The sequence below is a fragment of the Enhydra lutris genome, unplaced genomic scaffold (genome assembly GCF_002288905.1).
Source record: "Enhydra lutris kenyoni isolate GAN:26980312 unplaced genomic scaffold, ASM228890v2 scaffoldscaffold1, whole genome shotgun sequence".
NCBI lineage: Eukaryota > Metazoa > Chordata > Mammalia > Carnivora > Mustelidae > Enhydra > Enhydra lutris.
Window position 1 is genome coordinate 73,695,740 of NW_019154085.1, and position 20,611 is coordinate 73,716,350.

General features: G+C 42.9%; 1 protein-coding gene across 1 annotated transcript in view; it reads right to left on the bottom strand.

The window, feature by feature from the left end:
* LOC111142610 (phosphodiesterase 11A) overlaps positions 1-20,611 on the bottom strand; it is a 392,040-nt gene that overhangs the window by 25,594 nt on the left and 345,835 nt on the right. The window contains exons 17-19 of the mRNA XM_022495917.1: positions 16,144-16,207; positions 9,041-9,115; positions 3,958-4,041 (exon numbers count right to left, since the gene is read on the bottom strand). Of these exons, the coding sequence (XP_022351625.1) occupies positions 3,958-4,041; positions 9,041-9,115; positions 16,144-16,207 (223 nt within the window). The remainder of the gene's footprint in view (positions 1-3,957; positions 4,042-9,040; positions 9,116-16,143; positions 16,208-20,611) is intronic.

Genomic DNA, 20,611 nt, shown 5'->3' on the forward strand with positions numbered 1-20,611 from the left:
AAGTCAGCCAGAGAAAGGCAAACACCAAATGATCTTACTCATATGTGGAATTTAAGAAAAAAACGGGAAGGGAAAGAAAAATAAAATAAGATGAAAACAGAGAGGGAGGCAAACCACAGAGACTCTTAACTCCAGGAAACGGAGTTGTTGCTGGAGGGGAGGCGGAGGGGACGGGGAACTGGGAGACGGGCATCCTTGTTGTAATGAGTACTGGGTAGTGCATGCAACTGATAAATCATTAAATTCTACCTCTGCAACTAATAATGCACTATATGTTAATTCCATTGAATCTAAATAAAAAATTCAAAGAAAAAAAAACTGTCCCAAAACCATATTTGTATCTACTGCTCAGCTGCCTCTTCACCCACTTCCAAATTTGGTCTGTATCCTGCCATTCAGTCCCCTGCCAGTGCTTCGGCTAGCTTCCACCCTTCCTAAAGGGCATCTCTCCACGCTGCTTCCCCCCAGCACAGGCATTCGTTCCAGCTCTGGCATTCGTTCCAGCTCTCTCCACAAGTATCTGTTTGCCTAGGGCGCCACATGAGGCTTCTTGCCACCCAGACTGCTCCACCTCGAGATCAGGGCCCTGGCCATAAAAAGGAAAGTTCTTTGTCTCCTATATACTATTCTGTATTCTTTTGCCCCGTGCCCAGACTGACCTAGCAAGGCCACCCTGGATTCCTGTGCTCTACGATTCAGACCAGGTCATTTCAGATCAGTCTCTTTTGGGGATGCCTACCACCTGCATACTTTCCCATGTGTTTTCTATCCTCTCAGACTCTTCATTATTACACATTCATGGTCAAGACCTCAAATTGGCCTGTCAGCAACAAGAGTTCCTGCAGACATTTGCCTCAACGACTAATGTCACATCAATGACGTTCCTTGCTTGGTGAATTGTCTCGTCAAGGTTTTGTATCTTTGTACTGATGGTGATTCCTGCCCACTGACACATTCCATTTCATTTCGGGAGCTTGACAGTTAATGTCAGCTTACCCACTTAAATAACAGACAAGTCCCAAACCCCCAACTGCATGAAATGGGGCAAAATAGGGACTCTTAGAGAAGATACTTAAAACTGCTTGACAAAGTTTCAGCTTGAGGGCTTTTTTGAAATATTGGTTTCAAAGACTTATTCACAGAAGTTATAATTTACAAATAAAATCTGTTTTTATTTTTTTACTTACTAATTTATTTATTATTATTTCTTAAAGATTTTTAAATTTATTTTAGAGAGTGAGCGAGGGTAAGAGAGGGAACAGAGGAAGAGGGAGAGAGAGATCTTAAGCAGAATCCCCACTGAGAGCAGAGCCCAACGTGGGACTTAATCTCACAACCCTGAGATCATGATCTGAGCCAAAATCAAGAGCCAGATGCTCAACTGACTGAGCCACCCAGGTGCCCCTCTCTGTTATTTTTAAAAATAAGTGATGATAATACATTAAACAATGAGCAGGATTTTCATGCTTTGTTAACTAAGAAGATACTGCAGCAGAAATGAACATGAACTTTTACAAACTTTTCCAAAGAGGTCCTCCACATTCCTCTTCACAATGCCAAGATTCTATCATCAGTTTAATACAAAAAGATTGTGGAAGAAATGTCTAACAGAGGTGGAATGGGTGGTCGAAAGGCTACTACATCAAAACCAAGGCCACAGATGGGTGAAACACAACTCTAGCTTGGTGGGAGTGTCACTTAAAGTGTTTGTAACTTAAGTTTCTGTGGATTAAAAATAGCAGACATATCTAACCTCACAGAGAAGTAGTAAAGTGAAACAGGTGAGGAAAATCAGGAATGAAAGATAATCTGATGTGGTAATGTTACTCCCTAAGTTCTGGGAAGTGTTGTTTCCAGTTTAAATTCAAGCAGCTTCCTTTTTAACCTAAAGATTTCAAAGTATTTGAGAGGAAGTATAAAATAAGCCCAAATGATTGTGAATCAGTACCCAAACAATGAAATTAGCATGGAAAAGCACATGAGAGTGCTTTCCAGAATTTACTATAACTAATCACATAGGAAGGATGTGTGGACTTTGGGTCCATTCCAAAGTAGCTTTGCAAACTAATACTCAAAATTCATCAGTCATGCAATTACAAGTCTTCATCCTCCTAAACTTTACCCACAGTAAAATGAATTTATTCATGGTAAGAATTCATCCCATTTATTGCATAACTGTGCAAAGGGAATGGAATAAATTACAAATAGTTCTACATGGATAGTCAAGGTGAATTTGGCAAAGCAAGATATATCTGACCCAACAGCTATGGGCTTTATACCTAGGGGCCCAATAACAGAGATCCAAGAGGAGTAAGGATGGGAGGAGTGGACAGGAAGAAAAGGGAGTTAAAATCCTCTTATAATACAGTACACATCACTCCTGATTTTTTCACCCCGTTGTTCATTATTAAACAGAAGAACATTATGTGCCATTTAAAACTAAAATAATCTATTTCATTTATTTTTTAAAATTTTTTAAAAAATATTTTATTCATTTGACAGAGAGAGAGATCACAAGCAGGCAGAGAGGCAAGCAGAGAGAGAGGGATAAGCAGACTCCCCGCTGAGTAGAGAACCGGATGTGGGATTCCATCCCAGGACCCTGGGATCACGACCCGATCAGATCATGACCTGAGCTGAAGGCAGAGGCTTAACCCACGGAGCCACCCAGGTGCCCCTAAAATAATCTATTTTAGATTATATTAAAACCTTGTCTCATTTTTATGCTATCATGTATTTAATGGCTAACATAAAACAAAGAAATGAATTTATTTTTGGTGTTTGTAGTCACTAAAAAGTTACATTTCCATCTTCGAGACAGTATTCTAGATTTTTTTTCTTTTTTAGCGTAATGTGACAGGACTCAGCAGCTCCTAAAAGTACTAAAAACGAAGTAGTAGATAAGCCTGAAACTTAATGGTTGTGAGGTCCTTAAAAAACAATACTGTGTTTTTAATGGAGTTGCACAGGGTGAGAAACTCCAGCGGTTTTACGTTCCCTGCGTGTGCTTCTCAGTCTGAAGTTAGAAAAGCAGCTCAGTCTGATTGAGCCGGGTAGGGGAAAAGAACTCGCCAGGTTTTACACATGAAAGCAAACGCTTAGTAGTAGAATTAAAAGCCAATGTACACTGAACTGTTGGTGTTAACCGAAGCCAACCCTGATCTGTACTCAAAATGTGAAGCGTGCACATTCAAAGCCGGTGACACTCGTCTCCTTGCCAGGAGCAGGGGCCTGAGACCCAGACAGCAGAGCAGGAAGGCACAGCGCACCTTGCTCAGAATGTAGTGCTCAGCCTTTGTCACACGCATCTCAGAGAGGCCGACTTTGAAGATGGAAGGTTCTCTGAAAACTCTGTGGCCCAGACCATGGGACCAGGCCAGAAAACCACGTTTCATGGTTTCCTGGAGCTCTTGTGTCTCACATGATATTCACAGAAGTAAAAGAAAAATTGCAAAAAGAAAAAAGAAAAAGAAAGAAAGAGAAAAAGGAAAAGGAAAAGGAAAAGACCCCCACAGTCAGATGTTAGAGAAATGTGGAATGAATCAAGGTTAAATGTGTTTCTTTCCTAAAGGACTCTCTGAGCCTTCAGGTTCCCTAGTTGTGGGGCCTGAGGGCTCTCTTTGAAGAGATATGTATTAGGCTGTGGCTCTGGGTCCTTGTGTTCCCTGGGACAGAGCTTGGGAACTACTGAGATAAAACATGATTAACCCTGGTTTAGAGAGGAGGGCCTCAAGGTCCATGGACATTATGTCCTAGAAGGAAAACTTTGGCCTCTGGCCTCCTGGCACCAGCTTTTCCTAGGAGACAGTTAAATCCTGAGAAGAGACGGACCACAGCCAGAGTTCTTAGCAATGCCCATATCCTGGAGGTTCTCGGAAGGCTCAACCTTCGTGGAGTACATATGCCCTTCTCTCCCGGCTCAGTCGGGACACGTGGGCCCTCCCAGATCCTGATTACCTGATACAAAGGCATACAGATGCTATCAATCCACTCCAACTGCAATCGGGGCAGTTCATCTTTCCGGTTCCGATCAAAAATCGCCTAGAATCAGGGAAGAGAAGCTTGCTTTATTATGTTGGAGTAGTTTACAGGTGCTTTGTCAAACACTTTGCCACAATGATCCAATTTTTACCAACTGAACACTTCACAAATCACAATCAGTCTTTACATGTACTTTTTTTTCCCTTTATCTATGATGAGAAGTAAAGTATTTTCACCTCTTCTTATGAGATTTGTAAGCGAATTTGTTTGAACTTTATAGCACGCAACTCCTTGGGGCCAAAATCTGCCTTCAGATATAGGTAATGGCCACTAAATTAAGTCTTCAGGTCACTGGGAATTGGGTACAAGTCAAGGGGAAGGGGATAGGTTTTATTGCCACAAAAGTAATGTAGGCTTTATTTTTATAGTGGAAGAAGGTGGAATAGATTAGAAAAGATCCTTAAAGCAGTTTGATTTTAAATAGAAACGATTTGTGTTAATTTTTCAGGGTGGGGTTTTGGTTTGACAACTCTATGTGTTTCTCAACAAGGTTCTGTCATTAATAAAATCCTGAGCGTTTATCTATCATGGGATGGATGATGTGGTAGTTTCCCATTCTCACCTCCTTCCCAGCCTTTAAACTTTGTGATATGATAATGTTTGGAAAATTTAGGTATATTTTTCAAGAAAAAGAAGTGACATATGTCTGTTGGGCAGACATGAAAAGGGAACCGATCAACTGGAATTGGGGCTCACGTGGGTTCTTGAACAAACAACGGCCAGTTCTACTCCATCAAGCATGTCCCTCTGTCTGCTCTCCACGAGTCAGGTCGGGCTTTAAGAAGTGACATTTCCCTGCATTACTGTCTTTTTTATTAACATATAATGTATCATTTGCCCCAGGGGTACAGGTTTGTGAATTGTCAGGTTTACACACTTCACAGCACTCACCATAGCACATACCCTCTCCAATGTTTATAACCCAATGCATTACTGTCTTAAAGTAGGTTAGGTCTTTCCTCTATAGAGATAACATGTGACATCTGCATCATTTTTGGCATTTACATAGGTCACGAGGGCAGATCCAAGGCATTCCCTTGGTCTGGAGATGTTGAAAAAGCCAGCATCCTTCGGACTTATGAATGAGGGTGGGAGTGGGTAGAACAGAAATCACAAGCTGCTGAGGCTCACAGGAAGACAAAAGGGAGATGCTGAGGGAAATCTCTCTGAATCGGTGAGGAGGTCACTGACTCCCACAGGCTCTGCTCGTCTTTGTCTTGCAACGTGAAATGTGAAATACCAGGAAAGGGGACCAGGATCTGGAGAAGACTAACGTGTGCCAGGGGGAGGAAGGAATGGATCTTGTGAGTTGCAGTAGTCTTCGTCTGAAATGTTCCTTTAAAAATATTATTCTGTTACTCAATCTTGAGCTCTCAGAGTTGTCTGAGCTTTTCTTATTTACTTAAATACTATTTCTGGTGCACAGAACTATTTTTTGGGGGAGGGGTTCAGTTCACAATTGGTTGTGCAACCATTACTACAGTCAATTTTAGAACATTTTTAATCACCCCAGCAAGAAATCCCATACCAATTAGCAGTCGCTCCTCATTGTCCCCCAAATTCCTAGCCTTAGGTGACCACGAGTCTATTTTTTGTTTATATTTTCTGCACCCTCATATAAATGGAATCGAATGATCCGTGGTCTTCTGTGATGGGCTTTCACAGAGCATTTTGTGTTCAAGTTTCCTTCTTGCAGCACTCAGCAGCTCTTCATCCCTCTTTCTGGCCAAATGATATTCCACTGTATAGTTACACCCCATTTTATTTATCTGATCCTCAGCTGATACGCAGTTGGGTCGTCTGTACTTTGTGGCTCTGGTGAGTAATGCTGCTGAGAACGTTCATGTACAAGTTTCCACGTGGATGTATGTTTCCATTTCTCTCGGGGATAGACCTAGAGGCAGAACTGCTGGGCCACATGCCCAGTCTAACGTTTCATATTTCCTGGAATTGCCACAGTTTTCCAAAGCAGCGGCACCATTTTACGTGCCCACCAGAAGTGTACAAAGTTCCAATTTCTCCACATCGTCCGCAGCGCTGGCTCTTGTCTGTCTTTTGAATTAAAGCTGGTCCCCACGCACGTGGGTGGCTCAGTGGGTTAAGCCTCTGCCTTTGGCTCAGATCATGATCTCAGAGTCCTGGGATCGAGCCCTCCATTGGGCTCTCTGCTCAGCAGGGAGACTGCTTCCCTCTCTCTCTCTGCCTCTGCCTGCCTCTCTGCCTACTTGTGACCTCTCTCTCTCTAATACATAAATAAATCTTAAAAGGTCCCCGTGAAGTGCTATCTCACTGCAGTTTTGGTTTGCATTTCCCTGATGATGACTGATGTTGAGCATCTTTTCATGTGCTCATGGCCCATCTGTATATATTTTTGAAGAAATATGTATTCAGATCCTTTGCCCTTTTTAAACATTGGGTGGTCTTTCTAGGAGTTGTTCATAATTCTCTATATATTCTAGATGTCAGGTCCGTATCAGATATGATTTGCAAATAATTTCTCCCATCCTGTAGGCTGTCTTTTCATTTTCTTGAGAGTGTCCTTTCAGATGCAGTGTTACATTTTAATGAAGTCCAATTATCTATTTTATTTTTCTTGTGCTTTTGGTGTCAGATCTAAGACATCACTGCCAGATCCAATCCAGAAGATTTACACTCTGTTTCCTTCTGAGTTTTCTGTAGTTTTAGCTCTTACGATTAGGTCTATGATCCACTTTGAGGTGATTCTGGGGTTCGGTGAGAGGGGTCTGACTTGACTCATCTGCAGTGGATATTCTACTGTCCCTGCACTATTTGAAAAGGCTATCCCCCACCCCCCTACTGAATTGTCTTAGCATCCTTCTGGAGATCATACTGTAAGAGTTGATTTCCAGACCAGTCACTTTTCAATAAATGTTTTTGAGTGGAGGAAGTGTGAGATAATACACTGTCCTGTGCTTTCCTTTTATAGCATTTTGCATCTTGTAGTTGATAATGAGTGATTATTAATTTACTTTCCAAGATTTTATTTATTTATTTACTTGAGAGAGAGAGCATGTGGGAGAGAGCAAGCACAAGTCGGGGAGGGGAAGGCAGAAGGAGAGGGAGGAGCAGGCTCCCCGCTGAGCAGGGAGCAGATGTAGGGCTTGATCCAGGACACTGGGATCATGACCTGAGTCAAATGCAGACGCATAACCACCTGACCCACCCAGGTGCCCTGAGTGATTATTTACTCAATATCTCTATTTCCCATCCATTGACAAGCTTTGGGGAAGAGCAGAAGATGGAGCCTTGCTCATGGCTGGATGCACAGTGCCCAGCTTCATGCTGGCTACCTGGAGGTGCTCAAGCATGTTTTATTAATGGACTCACTGCTTCCACTATTAACCCTTTGGTTACTTTAATGACCTTTAGGACCGTGACACCTAATGGGGTCTCCCAGACAATTTTCTTCCTAAATATCAAATACTAACAGACACGGCTGGTGTCACCTCTGGGTGCATGCATTTCCAGACATCCCTGGAAAAAGACTAATGAGAAATAGCCCTGCCGTAGCAGCCCGGAGACTGTCAACACAATGTTAAGTAGGCTTTTGTGAGGAGAGAGTAGCATTTAGTGCTATGCTTCCACTGCAAAATTAGTTTCATTTACGTCTTTGGAGAAAACCTTACCTGAGCCTCCAAAGGCTCCTCAGTACTGCGTCACTGCGCCTGCCAGCTTGCCGATGCTGGCAACTGACTCAGATTTTTTTTCATTTAATTAAATGACCCGTGGTATTGCTGCATTATAAACCCTTCGGAGGCCTGTGAAACAGTTCTTTTTAAGTGGAGGAAAGACTTAATTTGAAAAATGGGCATATAGCTGAGAGAAATAGGGGTTGTATGAGGTTTTACACGCTAATGATGTATCCCAATCTAGTGTCTTTATTTTTATAACCAAATCTGGTGACACCACCAAAAAAGAGGAAAGGGAGGTTTTGGAAACAGTATCAATAGATGTCGCTTTGGAAACTAAAATACTGGGTGAGGGTTCTAACCAATGTAGTCTTCTGACCTTTCATAAGTAAGCAACTGATTAGGAGTAGTCAACATTTGTAAGGCTCTGAGTTCTGACTTTAAGCAGGTGACATTGTTTAACTAGAAGCTAGTTCTGGTGCCTTTCCTTGAAAACTTGAAGATCTTATAATTAATTCGAAATGTTCAAAAGTCAGTTGGCAGGAATCCTCAGAAACAGACACTCTTGACAACGGACACGTTCCTTGAGCCATGCTCAATCTACTGAGCTGGCTTTCCAACACTTTGCGTCATTCCTTGAGTTGTTGGGTGATATGTTTTTAACTAACCCTTCATTATGAATAAAGAGGCCACCTCCTCGTTGTAGGTGGTGATGGAAGCATTTATGTCTTTTGTCTTGTTTGAGTAAAAACACCATCATCCTGAGCCTACAAGTAAGCATTTTCAAATAATAATCGAATGGACAATTCCATTGAAAATGGCATTTCAGTCAACAGACCTGAGAGTTCCCCCAAGTGAAACTTTTCATTTTGTAAACAAAGAAAAGAAACAGACTTGAAATGATTTGGGTTTGGGATTTTGGAATGTCTGAAATTTGAAAATAAAATCCAGAACATCCGTTATCACTACGGCTGTCCATTCTAGCTGCCCGAGGCTGAACAGCTTGCCTTTGACTTTTGTTCTATATTTCTAATCCAAAGTGGCTACTGACCACATATGAAATGCCAGGACTGGGCTTTGAGCTACTCAAATGTCACTCTGCACGTCCTCCTTCATGCCTACTTGGCCCACTGTGGGAGCTCAGGAAATACTTAAGTAGCTCACTACTCTTAATCAGAAACCTGGGAATAAGAGTGTTTAGATCTAAGTTTAATTAAAGTTTTAAACTTTCAGGAGTGCTTCCTTAAATCCAAATTTCAGTCCTTCCCATTTTCAAGTTGTGATTTGGAGTTACTTTCGAAAATATCATTCCAAAGGGTAAGCGTGTCATGTTAGAAGGATGAACTTACTGAAGGAGTGAGTTTGAGCTCTGCTCTCTCCCGATCTCCTTGTTCAAAGAACTCACTGGTTACAAGTTCAGCCACCTGAAACATATAAATATTTAATTTATGGTTATGTGTGATGTAACATAAGACTCAGAAGTTATTTCTGCCCTCTGTGTATGGTGATGATCTTCAACCCAGAAAATAATTTAAAAAGCTTTTGAAGAAATACATTAACATTTTCTGTTTCAAGGTATTACAGACTTTAAGCAATGAAACTGATTTCCTTCTAATCAGAAGAACTTGTACAAGGCATTTTGAGATGCATGCTAGTAGACGATCTCGGAGAGTACAGATTGCATATTCAGGATGAGGCACTGGGTTGCCACCTTCAAAGTAGGAAATGTTCCGACTGCAGAAAAATGAAACAGATAATGCCTAATAATATTTTTTGTTTTTATAATATGATATACTTGTAATAATAATTTAGCCAACTTTTGGTTGTTTCTACATAGATTCTTCACTTTGTTGCATACTTTTATCTTAGCTTGGTTTCATTTGCCACCCCCAAACTCTTTACTGCCTTACCCTACTGATAATTGCATGCACTCTGGAGAAAGATAACCCCAGGGCCACCTCTGCTTCTTACTGGAGCAATCAGCCAAGGGCAGGACTAATGCTAGAGTGACTGTTCATCCCAGGTTTTTCTACAGTGTGTCATGATGCAGTTTGAAGAATGTTGTTCTGGTCTTCAGACTGTCTTAATCTAGGCACATAAGTGTTCATTTATGGTAGGTTCCGGTTGGTACGAGCACAATGGAATTGGTGGATCTACCCTGAATGGGTAGATTTTTCCAAAGTAAGGACTTCTATTTTTCCACTTTTCACCAATTAGCATGGATGATCTGAAGTTGCCCATTGATCACTGTTAAGCTAAAGAGAAGCTTCTCCAAGCCCCGTGCTTCCAATGATCACTTGTGGGAAGCATAATGATATGGCAGGTAAGTGTTCAACGAGTATTTTCAACAACACTATAGTGTGCATCTAGGAAATCTCTGAGATGAACTAGATGGATTTAGAAAATTTGAAAGAGCAGGAAAAAAAAAATCCCAGAAAACTCGATGGCAAGAAGATTTGGATCCCCAGACTAGTTTTTCCTCTATTCCAGGCTCTTACAAAGATGATGTTCTAAGGTCTGGAAAAGGCTAAAATGGTTTCAGTTCAGTCAAGTGGATAGAATCAAGATAATTTACCTAACTGTATGTCTCAAGAGATTCTGCCAACCATAAATCATAACCATTGATAAAGCATAAAAACAGGGGTGCCCGGGTGGCTCAGTCATTAAGTGTCTGCCTTTGGCTGAGGTCATGATCCCAGGGTCCCAGGATCGAGCCCTGCATCGGGCTCCCTGCTCACTGGGAAGCCTGCTTCTTCCTTTCCCATTACCCCTGCTTGTGTTCCCTCTCTCTCTGTCAAATAAATAAAATTTTTTAAAATACAAAACAAACCATAAAAACATCTCTCTCCGTCTCTGTCTCTGTCTCTCTGTATCTCTCTCTCACACCCTCCCCACAAACCCCTGCCTTGAGACTAGCAAGTATGTAGCTCATTTATAAAAAAATAGAATATCTAGTCAGTTTAGATTTTAAACATTTCTAATAAGGAATACGGGTACCTTCTGAAAATTCAATAGCATAAAACTAGTAGAGCTGGCTCAGTTTTTCTAGGGCCTGATTCCTTTCTCTGTCTCTAGTCTCTGCCACTACCTTTCCCATTAGCACTCCAGACCTCTCTCTCTGTCTCCGGCCTTCCTGAAAGAAGAAATGGTCCCCTAAGGGCCTGGCCTCATTTATTCAGCTCCCAGAACACTACCTCAGATTGCTCTGAGGTGGGTCTTTTGCACTAAAGAATACAAATGTGCACATCAGATCACCCCAAGGTAGGAGTCTTGCATAGGTCCATGGCCTCTGGAAAGCAAAGAAATTAAAACAAAATCCTGTCCTCGATCTTTCTAAAGTGGTCCTGGCTATCTTCCCTGTGTTTTTTTTTTTTTTTTTTTTAAGATTTTACTTTTTTATCTTACAGAGAGAGCTCACAAGTAGACAGAGAGGCAGGCAGAGAGAGAGAGGGAAGCAGGCTCCCCGCTGAGCAGAGAGCCCGATGCGGGACTTGATCCCAGGACCCTGAGATCATGACCTGAGCCGAAGGCAGCGGCCCAACCCACCGAGCCACCCAGGCGCCCCCCCTGTGCTTTTTAACGGCTCAACTTGTACCACTGTTTCATTTGTACTTAAAAACCCAATCAGGAACATTAAGTAGCTCCTGATTGAATTTTTTATTAAAGAAGGAAATTGAAATGCTAATCATGCCTTGGGGGATCACTGGGGAAACCCACATGTGTGTGAGGAAGGAGGGTTGGAATAGACACCAGTTTAAAAAAAAAAACACTTTGCAAGGAAATGTTAAAAAAAATCAACATCTTGGAAATTAGAAATATATCTATATTTTTAAAAGAAGTTTCCATTGTTTTTGTTCAAATGTTTCGTAAAATCATGGAAGTGAGTATGTTTTTGAAAACACTTTAACCTACTCGATTTGGAGACAAACACAAATGAGATCTCTAATTTAGAGTTGTAACAAGATTTCTGATGGAGATGTCTGGAAAAACATGGTTTTGTGTTTTATTTCCCTGAATTCTTGGGTCTCTGCTCTTATCAGCAGAACTTCGCATCCTAAAAATAAAATATTATTTATGTCAGTGACCAAGAAGACCACCTTCAAGTAGCCAATGGGTCTCCCAGGTTGGTCTAAAATACCAATGCAGAAACTCTTTTTCCTTCTAAGGACTTTCTCCTGCTTTTTCTTGCTCCCAAGTGGGCTAGTGCTCCTTTAGTTGCTGACATGCATTTCACTGGGGTTTCTGAGAGGCCTGGCATACCGTACCTCATTCCACTCTGTTTCCAATCATCTTCGTTCTTCCCTGGTCCCCTAAAATTCCTCCCCCTCTCCACTCCTCTGCTTCTTTCCATCCCAATCACAGTGGCCACCCCCACTACTACACTTTTCCCCAGTACCTGGAAGATACCTACTTCTTCTCTGTTCCCCAACTTTTACTGTAGGGGAGCCATTGCACACCGGGGCAGCGGAGAGTGGGCAACGATGTAGAAATAAGTTATGCAGCTGTGCAAATTCTTCCCACTTAGTCTGCTTTACATAACTTCAGATGTGTCACACTAAGATAAAAGCCAAGGCTCGGCTGGAGGAGAACTATTTCCTGGAGGAGAACTTTGTAGGAAAACCACCCCATCTAATCTGGACTGTGACAGGAGCAAAGAAATGAGCTTTTCTTGGAGTTAAGCAACTGAGATTTGAGAATATACTTGTCACTGCAGCATAGCCTACCCTAGTTTTGACTAACACAATAATCAGCATGGAAATGAGGTGCTGCTGTTAAAAGAAAAAGACAGTAAGAAGGAAGAAAAATAAGAAGACCCTATGTGGCATCAGCGTGGGGTTCAGGTGTTGGACAGTGAGGAAACATTGTTGGAGGCTGAGAGGATGATGGCCCACGTTCCACAGTGGCAACAGATTTTGTACAATTCTCACTGAAGTAAAGCAAATAATGTATCTAATGAATTTACAGCCTTAGGGAAAGAGAATGGCAAGCAAATGTTAGTAGCATGTGATGATTGCTATTGACTATGTTTTGCTAAGTATTATAAGAAGTGAGCTCAGAAAAGGATGGACATGTTTATCTTCAGGAATGAAAAGAAGAGAGAGAGTCACAAATTCAGAGTCTTCATCTTCAGGGATGAAAGACAAAGCTGCTTTTTAATCCCAAACTGTAAAAATAAAAATTAAGATACGTTTTGAATGACAAAGGCTGATCAAGACTCAGCCTTGTGGGGCACTTGGCTGGCTCAGTGCGTGGAGCATGTGACTCTTGATCTTGGGATTGTGAGTTCAAGCCCCATGCTGGGTGTAGAGATTACTTAAAAATAAAATCTTAAAGCAAGCAAGCAAACAAACAACTCAGCCTTGAAACAAAAATTAAAAGTAGGGTCAGTACACTCATACTTAAGAACTCTGAATGAATTAAGTGGTGCACAGGATATCCCTTCAGTTGTACAAATTGGCCCAGAGAAGTGATTTTACTATATGATTCTCTCACTGGCACTTGTTAGGCCCTGACTGCTAGGAATTGGGTCATGGAGGAGGAAGAAGGAAGTACATATGTTATTTTTCTTTGTTCTTGCAAACAAGGAAGCAAAGAGAGCAGATCTAAGAAGTCTGTCTAGAATAGAACTGTGGATGTGGTTATTGGCAAATGGAAATGACTAGAACCAAAGACATAAGAAACTGACTAAATGGACAAGAGAATTTGATGCCATAACCCCCATAGGAGAGTGACTTCTTAAAACCTAAAACAGGCCTTGGGTCCTCAACTTTCTTTGGGTGGGAAACAGGTTGGAAAACTGCCTGACCTTTGGATATAGTCAAGGAGGTCCAGGGCAAAGGATAATTTCCTGGGATAGATCTAGTGGTCATGAATTATGATGGTTGGGGAGCATCTCGCAGAGAACCAGAGCCTACTACAGAATGGACAGCCTCACAGTGACTGCCCAGTGGGTTTTTGGAATTACTATGGCCCCCTAACTGTCAAATGCTGGCCATCTCTTTCCTTTCTGAATGGAAGTATTCTATTTCATTGTTTGGGTGTATGTCAGATGCTGTGTTTGGGGTGTGTCTAGGACTTTAAATCCAGACCTGATGTAGAGACTGGAATGAATCTCCCAGAGATCCTGGCCTTTGAGCTTGATACCATGACTAGTGGGACATTTGGGTCATTTCCCTTGGGAAAGGCTGAGTATATTTTGCCTGCCGAAGGGAGAGAATCACACTTTTGGTGATTAGAAGGGCAAACTGTGGTAGTCACATTTTCATTAACTATTTCTGGCTTTCTACATTCTGGGCATAGAAAAGGATCATACTTCCTGGTTGAGTAGGGGCTTCTGACAAGTTCTGGCTGATGAATTTCTTGCCAGTGCAAGGCAGTCTAGGGTCTCTGTTGGACTGATCCAGATGGTAACTGCTCCTTCCGCCCCAGTCCAAAACAAGGAATAGGACCAGCTGACCCTGGAGGCACACGTTCATGAGCAGTGTGTTGTTTTAAGCCACTGAGGCTGAGGGATAACAGCTCATTTTGCTGACACACTGGCATCATTTAAAAATGCTGATTGACATATCTGGTGTGAGACAGTGTAAGGCTCTGTCAAGAATGAAGGCTTTGGAGCCTAATCTGCTAGGAACTGAATACCTAGCCATACTGCTCACTAGCTCTATCACCTCCAGCTATCCTTTCTAGGCTTCACCTTTCCCATTTGTGAAATAGGGGTAATAACTGTATTAGTTTTTCTGAGTTGCCAGGCGTGAGCACAAACTTGGCAGCTTAAAACAAGAACTGGGTTGCCTGGGTGGTTCAGTCGGTTAAGTGTCTGCCTTGGGCTCAGGCCATGATCCCAGGTTCCTGGGATTGAGCTCCATGTTGGGCTCCCTGCTCGGGGGCGGGGGGTCTGCTTTTCCCTCTCACTCTCCTGCTTCCCCTGCTTGTGCTTTCTCTGTCTCTCTGTCAAATAATAGATAAAATCTTAAAAAAAAAAAAAAAAACCAACAAAACAAAACAAGAATCTATTCTCTCCTAGTTCTGGAGATCAGTAGCTCAACAGTAGTTCACTAGACAGAAATCAAGGTGTTGCCAGGGCCATCGTCGCTTGGGAACCTCTAGGGGAAAATCTGTTCTCTGTCCTTCCCATGTTCTTGTGGCTGTCACATTTCCTTTACCTGTGGCCACATCGCTCCACTCTCTGCCTTGTCTTCACATCCCCTTCTCCTCCTGTGAATGTGTAATCTCCCTGCATCTCTCTCTTCTAAGGACGCCTGTCATTGGATTTAGGGCCCAGCTGGATAATCCAGGATAATGACAATGATAACGATTGTCATTGACGTCTTTAACTTCAGCACATCTGCAAAGACCCCTTTTCCTTCTAAGGCAATGTTTACAGGTTCTAGAAATGAGAATCTGCTATCTTTGGGTTGCTATTCAGCCTACTGGAGTAACTGTACCTAAATCAAAGGCGGGGGGAGGGGCTTTGAAATTAGATAATTGGATATTAGACATTCAGTCAATAAACATTAGTTATTGTTATACGAATCTATTTTATTTTCCTTAAAATGTTGAGACTTAAGATACCAAGTCACTATTTTAGACACCACACAGTAGGTGCCTCATAAAATTAAAAGATATTAATCTCCAGGGACGCCTGGGTGGCTCAGTTGGTTAAGCAGCTGCCTTCGGCTCAGGTCATGATCCCAGCGTCCTGGGATCGAGTCCCACATCAGGCTCCTTGCTCGTCAGGGAGCCTGCTTCTCCCTCTGCCTCTGCCTGCCATTCTGTCTGCCTGTGCTCGCTCTCTCTCCCTCTCTCTCTCTGACAAATAAATAAATAAAATCTTAAAAAAAAAAAAAGATATTAATCTCCAAATACTATCAGGAACCAAGGATTTTAAACTGTGTGGTTACTGGCTTGAAAACTATTCTTGATCTAAACTGAAACGTTTGGCAGTGAAACCACATAGGTACTAAAGGCATGATTTTTTTTTTTTGGTACAAATTAAATGTGGATATTGCACACTTTGGCCAAAATGATCTGATCTCTAAATAGTCTTTAAAAAGAAAAATAAAATTTCCTTTTGACCTCCTTGGTTTCTTTTTTCTCTCTCTTTTCTTAAGATGAGAAAAAGGCAGACCTTGTGCTAAAATGTGATTACCTATTTTAAAATGCTACTTTTGAAACTCTTGCCTTAGGACATGGTCAATGCATTATCTGGATTTAGAATGTTAAAAAAATCTTAGTGAATCAGGCACATTACGACTCAGTGGAAGCACGTTAGAGAATGACCGTGCAATAAAGTATGTCTGGCCCGAGCCTCCTGCTATTTTTTACACCATGTTAATACTGATGCAAATTGACTAGGGCTTCAGTGCCCAGGAGTTGGGGCTCTGGGAATATTGCCCCCCCCCACCGCCCCTAGTCCCTCCTCTGTCAGGCCCTGCCATTAATCACCACTTGCCTGTCTCGAGATCTCCCACGGTTTGGTCACGGCTCCAAGGTCACAGGCTGTCATTAACATTGATCTGAAAAACAGAACCAAACAAAACAGCCTGAATAATCTTTTGTTGCATTCCTAAACAAACCCGTCCTAGATACATAAATAAATAAAACGGGACCAAGGCCAACTCACACACGTCTTTCCCTCAACAAGGGGAGCACTGTTTACAGTCCCCATGTTTAGCATCTCCATCATGCGGCCACTGCTTAGGACAAAGCTCACACACAGCCTCGGCTTCCCTTTTGTTATGTCTGCCGCGGATCAAGGGAGGAAAAGCACTGCTTGCTCTATACCTGAGCTAAGCAAGCGCTACTTAAAAAAATCCCTAATGGACAACACGTCTTATTTTTAACTAGTGGCAAGGGAATCAGCATATAATACCAGATACATAGCTGACAAATCTTCACCAACTTATGGCTGATTGATGGGAATGGACGGAAACCTATAGCAAAGAGGCAAGGCACCCGCCACCATAGGAGCCCCTTCATTTCCACCTGCTCTGCGAGCTGAGATTTACTGGGAGAGCCACACTGTTTCACTCCAGTTTATTACCTGGCTGCAACCATGTTTTATAAGCCTTATGAAGAAGAAACATATTCCGCTGCAGCTTTCATTCATTCGAGCAGCTAAGAAAGCACAGGAAGATCTGAACCAAACGTTTGAGGGGCAGATTTCTACTGGCTTTAACTAGAATTCACCCTGAACCACGGATATAGAAACACAGTGAACAATTTCAATTGTGGGTAGCTCTGGTGCTTATCATCTGATGTGGGGGGGAGGTGGGAAAAACAAGGCGCACCCTTTGTCCGAAACTTGCTTTCTTTGTACTGAAGCCAGCAGTACGTGATGAAAAGCGATGAAGGATTGGAGTCAAGAGACCACATCTCGGTCGGCTCCTTTTGGAAGAAAGCGGTGTGTTGTTAGAGGTCAGGGGGCTGTCCTGATGCCGGGTGTTAACATTTCATAACCTGCCAGACTCGAATGCCTTGGAAACATGTCTGCTTCCCAGATGGCAAAGCGTGATGGTAGTGGGGTTTGTGTAACTTCCCCAGGAAACCCCTCCAGGGAACCTGGTGGAGTGGCAGGTAACAATGGGTCATTCAAAGCACCGCCAGACACATGGGCCTCAGCAGCCCCTTCCAGGAGTTGGGCTGCATCTAACCCCAAGCCCCCCTGTGCTAAGCGCTGCGAGGAGCAATGCAGAGGTACACTCTTCAGATTTGAGCTTCTGTGACAAGCACTCTGCTTGTGCCATACTAAGCACTGACCCACGAACTACTAACTAAATGAATCTTCGGAACCCTCAGAGGAAGGGGCCATTATTCCCATTTTCCAGAGAGGCAAATGGAAGCATGGAGAGATTAAGTAACTTTCCCAAAGTGAGTAAGGATTCAGGATTCTGTGTTTAAGACAAAGCTACCAGACTCCCTCTTGCTACACTCAGGTGCTTCTCCTTTTAGGTTCTGCTGGTATCAGAGGGAGACAAGACTGTAGGTAATGCACTGAACTTTGCAATTTCTCTCCCAGACAGGAGAGAATCTCTATGAGGTTGCCTACTGGTACCATTAACTTGGTCAAGACTTAGCTTCCATCTGCTTGATAATTCAAGGCTTACTTCTCAAATTCATATCACCATTAATCAGCCAATCAACAAGTGTATTGAGCATCTGTCTAGGTGCTCAGGTAGTGATCATTCTAATAGGGACCATTAATAGAGCAAGCACTACAGAGTAAGTTACGGAGTCTCTAGATGAGGTAGGAATATTATTATTACCTCCATTTTACAAAGTAAATAGTGTTTTGCATTCCTTGATCAGACAGGTTAGAGAGTTTGCCAGAGGTTACACAGGGAGGGCGTATCAAAGCTGGAGCTGGAATCCACAGGGTCTGACTGAAGGGTCTCTCTTTCCCTACAGTGGAGCAGGAAGTCCATTCTGAGAATGAAGACAGAAAAAGGCTGCGTAGGAGGATGGGGTGGGGGAGTTTGAAACCTTTATCCAACTGGCACAGGGGAGTCTGTTTAAGGTTGGGGGCTCAGAGACGACCTAACTAGAACTTGCAGGCAGAACTTTAGGTGGTGGGTGGGAAAAGAGTTTGGAGAAGCCAAGCAGGGAAGCAGGGAGACCAGTTGGACAGTATCAATTGATAAGGGTCTAAAACAAGGAAGGGCAGGAGAATGCAAAGGCAAGGAAAAGGCTGAGAGATTCCAAAGGAAGAACCAAAGGGGGTGAATGAGTAGTTACTCTCTTATTCTTTTAGAAGTTATTCTTTTAGATCTAGCCTCTAGAAAAATTGAAAGGTCTTTTCTAGAGTCAGAGAGGAGGGAGGAAGAAGTTACTCTCCAGGTCCCCATAATTCTAGTCCAGTCTGTGGTGTGGGGGTGGGTGCTGGAATGAATGGTCAGGAGCATGGAGGGCACAGCCAACTCTGTGGTGGGGATGGGGAGGTGGCGTGGTAGAGGGGATGGGGGTTGGTGGGGGTGGGGTGGGGGTGGGGGCTGGGGGGAGGGGCTGCACCCGGAGTTTCTGATGCTTTTATCGCACCTCCCCTCTATATGCCAAGTCATTTCAACAACAATCTTGTGTTAGCCGTTATTTTCTTGATTGGTTCTCCAGTTTTAAAACAATGAGCAATGAAAATGAATCCACTGTCATGTAAAAAACAGATTCATAGTAAAATAGTTCACGTATGAACTGAATTTGGCACTCACCAAACAAAAAAGCGCACTTTGCGCTTTGCTCTCTGTGTCATGGTTTTTAAATTTTTTTAAACACATATAAGACGTCCAAACAGGCAACACAAAATGACAGAAGTGAAGAAAGTCAAGCTGTGCTTTTTCGTCCTCGCTGTTACCATTCCATCATTGTTCCTTCTGGACACACTGTCTGAAAGCAGAAATGTGACGCTCCGTAGGGTCAAAGACACCAACTAGCCGCGGAGCCGGCGCCCAAGGCTCTGCAGCGTGGGGAACTCACTCCAGGAGTGTACTCGGCACCCACCCGTGTCAGCGGCTGACCTCCGCACGCGCGCTCTCGCAATGAACTTACAGGGGCCGCACGCGTCCAACTAAAGGATAAGTAATCCTGTGCTCATCTGAAGCTTTATATCAATTATGTCGATACTCAACAGTAATCTCAGCAATTGTTTAGGACTTCTACCAACGCAACATTTTTCTTGGGCGCGGGGAGGGGGAACATATCTCATCGTTGACATTGTTTAGACTGCAGGCACATGGTGATGATCAAAAGCAGACACACTTTTAGTTGGTTTTATCGCTATTTTCAAGTTCTCTAAGAGGGTGGTCCCTGGAGCCCCCTGCCCCTCAGTGCACTGTGGTCGGAGTCTAACCATGAAATGGGGGAGGGAAATCAAAGGGGGGGGCACAGTGGAGAGCTCCTGGAGCACCTCTATTTTACACAGTCTCCTTCCAAATAAGATTTTTCTTCCATTTGGGGTTCCCTGTCAAAAGAACATTTGAAAAACTTTGCAGAAAACACCTGGGTGGAGATGTGGAATGAGTGCTGCCATTTTAAGAGTTGTGCTTAGAAGAGAGGCCAGGCTGGAGTCACGTGAGAAAAGGTGGTAGTCAAAGCCAACAGGAGGCTGAAGATTGAGAGAGGAATCTTGAAAATAGGTCCTGGGAGGTCCTTACATCTCTGGGGTGGTGGAGAGGGGAAGGGCTGAAGAAGGCTGAAGAGGAGAAGCAAGCGTCAAAAGAGAGTAGAAAATCTGGAAGCGCAAGGCTCAGCAGACTCCAAGGCCCGGGAGAGCTTCAAGACAGAAAGGCCAATGTAATTAGGGGCTGTGATGAGATCCGGGAAGAGAACAAGGGCCCTAGCATTTGATTCTTGGGAGGTGATTGGTGACTTTCAAAAGGAGCAGAAGTCCCATTTCACAGACTGAATTCCTCAGTAGAGAATGGCTAGCTACTCTGTGGTAAATCCGTACTTTGGAATACCGTGAGATAGGAAAAGCTGATGAGGTATGGACACGGAAGAACTTCCAAGGCATATGGTTGAGCGAACAAGCCAGTTCTGATTGATATATAAATGCGTAACTTATGTTAAAACAGACAAGTCGATACTCAACAGTATTTTTCCTTAGAATATATACATATATAAATGCTTTGGAAGTGGTTGGGAAGGATATAAGTTGATAACAGAGTGTGTATCTATGTGTCGGTATGGGAATGGGGAGTGAAGCCCCAGGGAGGTCTGGGGGCTCATCTGTCATGTTTTCCTTTATTACAGAAAAATATATTCCTATAATTACTTGTGAAACTAAAAATTATTTAAAAAGAAACACTGCCTTGCAAGAAGTTAGGAGGAGTGTGAGTCAAGTGTGGAACTGAAGGTTAAGAAGGTGACTATGATTGGACCTTGAGAAGAGGGCAGATTTTAGCGATGATTATTTTTTGCCTAAGGAGTCA